The sequence below is a fragment of the Diadema antillarum genome, unplaced genomic scaffold (assembly GCF_040938485.1).
Source record: "Diadema antillarum isolate AM-2024a unplaced genomic scaffold, OU_Dant_1.0 scf00000029, whole genome shotgun sequence".
NCBI classification, from domain to species: Eukaryota; Metazoa; Echinodermata; class Echinoidea; order Diadematoida; family Diadematidae; genus Diadema; species Diadema antillarum.
Window position 1 is genome coordinate 9,421,357 of NW_027270918.1, and position 4,687 is coordinate 9,426,043.

A 4,687-nucleotide genomic window follows, 5' to 3' on the forward strand; every position below is an offset into this window, starting at 1 on the left:
AGTCTAAGCAATTCAGACCGGACAAACACTCGTATATCTCGAGGCCAATTTCCTCGTAAAGCCACATCTAACAATGCTAATCCAAATAACCAGAAAGTGACACACTAATCTGATAGAATGACATAACGGAAATGGTAATACGTACCCTTCCTTTCCAGCAATCAATGCTGCAACCCTGGTATTCAGCTAGCGAGAAGACCAGTACAATTAGTGCGCAAAACATACTCATCGCATCGCTTCGCGAATCGCATTTCCATTCACAACCACTGCTAACGCAGCCCCATTACACATAACATGCAATGTCATGCAGTAAATAATACCGCTACGAATGGTACGAACGACACTGTTACGTTCGCTACCCTGTGTACACATCTCACATGAGTGCGAACACTAACCGCTACACATACCTCCAACGGGCATCAATCATTACAACGATGTACCAAACACCGAAATACAGTGTACTACCAAAAAGACAGCTTGTTTGTATGTTCATTTCCCGGACATGTTCCCCACACATGTCATGCACCAACAGAACACCCGTCAGCACCGACATAACATCTGTCATACACCGACAAAACATTCCTGGATCAGCACCGAATGACTGCAACTGTTCACGCCATGTTTGCCAACTCCAACTCTCATGTCCCGAATGGACACTTTTATTACACCCCACCCTGGTTTCACCAAGGCACATCACGGTTCTCCGTCACACAAAGAAACAAAACGCATACAAATTCATTTAGGAGATTTTAATCCGAGTTTCATTCCATAAACAATGTGTCAGTAATATCTTACATGCTTCATATAATGCAGAATGAACAAGGCAGTTTATTTGCCTACTAACGTTATCATGTACAATCAACGATATATCCATACGCAATGTTTTAGAGGCCCAAATTCAAAGATACCGAGAGACGATCATTCATACTATCTTTAATGTATCCATCCTTGGCAGTTTCTGAACGCCATCTACCATGCTTCTTAAACAGTCTATCTGGGACTCCAAATTTTGCGGCCGCTGTAGCACCGCCGCTTCGAAGGCTGTGCATGCCAAACTTTTTCGGTTCTAAACCCACTGCTGACAGGGCATCCCGCAACAGATCCAAACACCTAGTGTATGACAATTGTCCATCCCTTAGTTTGTATGATTCTTTGGACTTACAATAATTGACGGGTCTGAAAAGAAATTTCTCATCAGCTGGATCGTCTAACTCCGCAGCCAACAAATACTTCCGCAAAGCCGAAACTGGACAGGTTGATGTATTAGTAGCGCCTATGAGGACCCATGCTCCTTGTCTATAAATATCAGTTTTACTTTTCATAATGAAGATGTTCACATGGGAAACATAGATATCAAGATCGCACCTACGAATATTTATCAGTTCGTCATATCGTAGAAATCCAGCATATGCAATCAATATCATGGCACATAAACGAATATCCACTAAACTAGTGGAAGAACTATATTTCTCTACAACTGCCTTCAAAATTTCTGGTGTAATAGGTTCCTTTTTTACAATTGGTTTATACAGCAGCTTCTTCAATCCTTGAAGTACAATGTGTAGAAACTTCCGATCACACGGGTTAATTTGTACCTTGGGATTACAGTCATAATGCCATTTTATGGCGTAAAGGGCCGACTCCATCCTGGAGTAAGGAGCACCACTTTGATATAAATGAATGAGGTATCGACTAATGTCTTCTGGTTCAGCCAGAGCTGAGTTTACCTTAAATTGCGTACACCATTCTTCCCAGGCTAACCAAGCTCTCTTGTATTTATAAACCGTGTTATGAGCTCTTGAAGCTGCCAAAATCTTGGTCAATGTTTTACCATATTCGTCCTGTGGCGAAAATCTGGGGGGAATATAAAAAGAGGAATAGCACAACTTATACCTATCCTGTGTGGTCATTACAAGACATGCTCTACATTCGACACCAAAACAACATGTTGCATGGACCCCAAAGACTAAAATTTTTGATGAATTTCATTCGCCATTGCCAAGCGCAGCATAAATATTCATCAAACCGCGGAAGGAAAGCTACATAGCTTTCATTCAGCCATGCGGCAGATTCCATAGCCATGCGACTGTTTCCATAGCCTTGCGGCTGATTCCATAGCCAGGCGGCTGATACCATAATATAGTCCTACGACTGATATGTTATGGAATTATAGAGAATTTTCATTTGCCGCTCGCCACCCCATTCAATCGTACACATAACACTGGACTTTGGAATTTCTTTGTCCCAAATATAGAATTCCTATTTCTGCCTTGAACGAAAACTCCTTCAGGATTATCAATCTTTACTACGCAATGATATTAATAAACGAGATTCTCTATTCTCCGGAAACAAAAGGGGCCAAAATGGGGCAGAGGGCCAATATGGCACAACTAGAGTTCCCATAGCGGAACACACTCTAACGTGATTCAAAACTTGCCCAATACTATCGATAGGGGGCACCAGCCAATTATTCTCGCCCGCCCAATCGCACGAAAACGCGTCTACTACATCCGTATTAGGACACCAATATTTAGAATTAAACTTTGGTAATTTGAAATTAAAATCATCTGCGAACCTGTCAACAGTATGGGGCCCCCACAACTCATCCAAAAATTTAGAGAATTCAACAGAAACTCCCCAGTCATCGAAATCAATAATCCGACTAAGTGCATCTGCGCAACGGTTCACCTCTCTGGGAACCCAGTGAACCTGTAAAGTAATCCTACTTTTTCTGCAAAAATAAAAAATGTCCAAGCTAAGCTCGTGCAATTCTGCAATCATGCTACCCTTCTCCACAATAGAGACTACACCTCTATTGTCTGTAATTACTTTCGCAACCTTACTTTGCAAGTAGGGTGCAAATGATTTCAACGCCAAACTTAGTGCCATAAGTTCTCTCCAAGTGGAGCTTTTCGACATTTCTACTTTAGTCCAGTGTGCAGAGATACATCATCATGACACGTATATTGAGAGGGGGACTACATCTGCGATGAATGATGAGCGATGGCGGGAGAGACGGACATGGGTATGTGTGTGATGATCTTGTCGTATGGCAAGAGGCCCAATCTTCTCAGAAAAGGTCGTCTGCTACTAACAGGGGCAACCCGTTGTATAAGCGTATGGATAATTGTGTAATAATTATTATGATAATGTATTAGAGTAGAGTGCAAAAAAAAAGTTGATATCATTATGATTGTATCCATGTTTTGTTGAAACTTCCCTCATTAATGTGATTCAAAGTTCCATAAAATATTATGTACTCATGTAAGCGTTATCATCATTGCTTTGTATTACTTCATGAGAAAATAAAATAATTTGAATTGAAAAAAAAATGAACAACTCATAATACTCGTAATATTGTCAGCCAATGTATATAATCAGCATTCTAAACATTTCAAAAGCTTGTTATCAATGAATTTACAAACTATGGATGCGTTTATACCCTTACAAACAATTCAAACAAAAAACTGAAGAATGTAATTTTCCTGTAAAATGAAGTGTACCATCGAAATAATGCTGATTGAAACATTTAAGTATCCATTGGGACGTTAAGACATAATTATTCACGAAAAAACAGCAACTTTGTTCTTGTTCTTTTAGGGCCTATATATGGGAGAGTGAAAGGATCTAATAATTATTGCAACTTCTTCATGTATCATAATTATAACAGGCTGATGACATGAAAATTCATATCTCACGAAAAGGGAAACTGTTTCGTTATCATAAAGGAAAAAATTTGACAGAAGGTATACGGTACAAGCAATAATTCCTTGGTTGTGAATGATCCTATGGCAAGATTTGTGTGCTATGCCGTCTGCGAATAGTGTTGTCAAAGTGACAAAGAAGACCATATTACACTATCTTCTTTTGAATCCGTGAAAAAAAAAATAACGTTTTCATTTCACAAAATTGACCTGTACATAGGACTCAGGGTATGAGTGATCTATATTTATAGATTGTGGGAGAAAGAACTGCAATCTGTATCATCTATACACATTGATGACCCACGCTGATTATCCGAGACCAATACTCTTATTCCTATTACTCATCACACTAAACATTTCAAAAGCTGAATGCTATCATTAAACACAAGCATCAATACATTTATACACTAGAGTACAGCTAATTTGATATTAGTTCTATACAATATTGCTGACTTTATATGAATGCATGAATAGTTTATGAACAGTTGAAGAAACTTCTACAAAATGGCCAGACTACTATGAAACTACTATAATATGAACGCTTGAATAGTTTGAACAGTTGAAGAAACTTCAACAAAATGACCATAGCGCGACTACTATGAACAGTTATCAACAATCATAGAATGACATAATATTCGCTCAAGCGTTCCAAGTAATACAGGTACATCCGGTGTATAGATTACTATCCCCCAAATTATGCTAGACGTGCACTTGTAGATCTGCCAATTTACCTGCATTTACCTGCAAGTCGCAAGAGATGATTGAGGCATATTAGGGAAAGTTCTCCTATACTACTCTTTACGTATACCCTGGAACGCTAGTGCTGTGTAGTATTTTGTCATAAATCTGACACTTACGGGGGTATCATGTGAGAAAGTAGCTTTGGGTTCCAACGTTACAAGTTTGAATGTAAAGCAAGCCTAAATACGACAATCCCATTATGTTTCTTGTTAAAGTTCTGAATTGTTAATTCTTAATAACGT

General features: G+C 39.0%; 1 protein-coding gene across 1 annotated transcript; it reads right to left on the minus strand.

The window, feature by feature from the left end:
• Positions 1-884: 884 nt before the first annotated feature.
• Positions 885-2,136, minus strand: LOC139737678 (uncharacterized). The gene is made up of 2 exons (XM_071648361.1): positions 2,027-2,136; positions 885-1,854 (listed from the first exon to the last, which is right to left on the minus strand). Exons 1-2 carry the CDS (start codon positions 2,134-2,136, stop codon positions 885-887), a joined length of 1,080 nt encoding a protein of 359 aa, XP_071504462.1.
• Positions 2,137-4,687: the final 2,551 nt, after the last annotated feature.

Excerpts from the sequence above, each read along its gene's own strand:
- LOC139737678 (XM_071648361.1), bottom strand. The coding sequence starts at position 2,136 with ATGGTATCAGCCGCCTGGCTATGGAATCAGCCGCAAGGCTATGGAAAC. Across the intron at positions 1,855-2,026 it reads TATGTAGCTTTCCTTCCGCG|ATTTTCGCCACAGGACGAAT; the intron begins GTTTGATGAATA and ends TATTCCCCCCAG.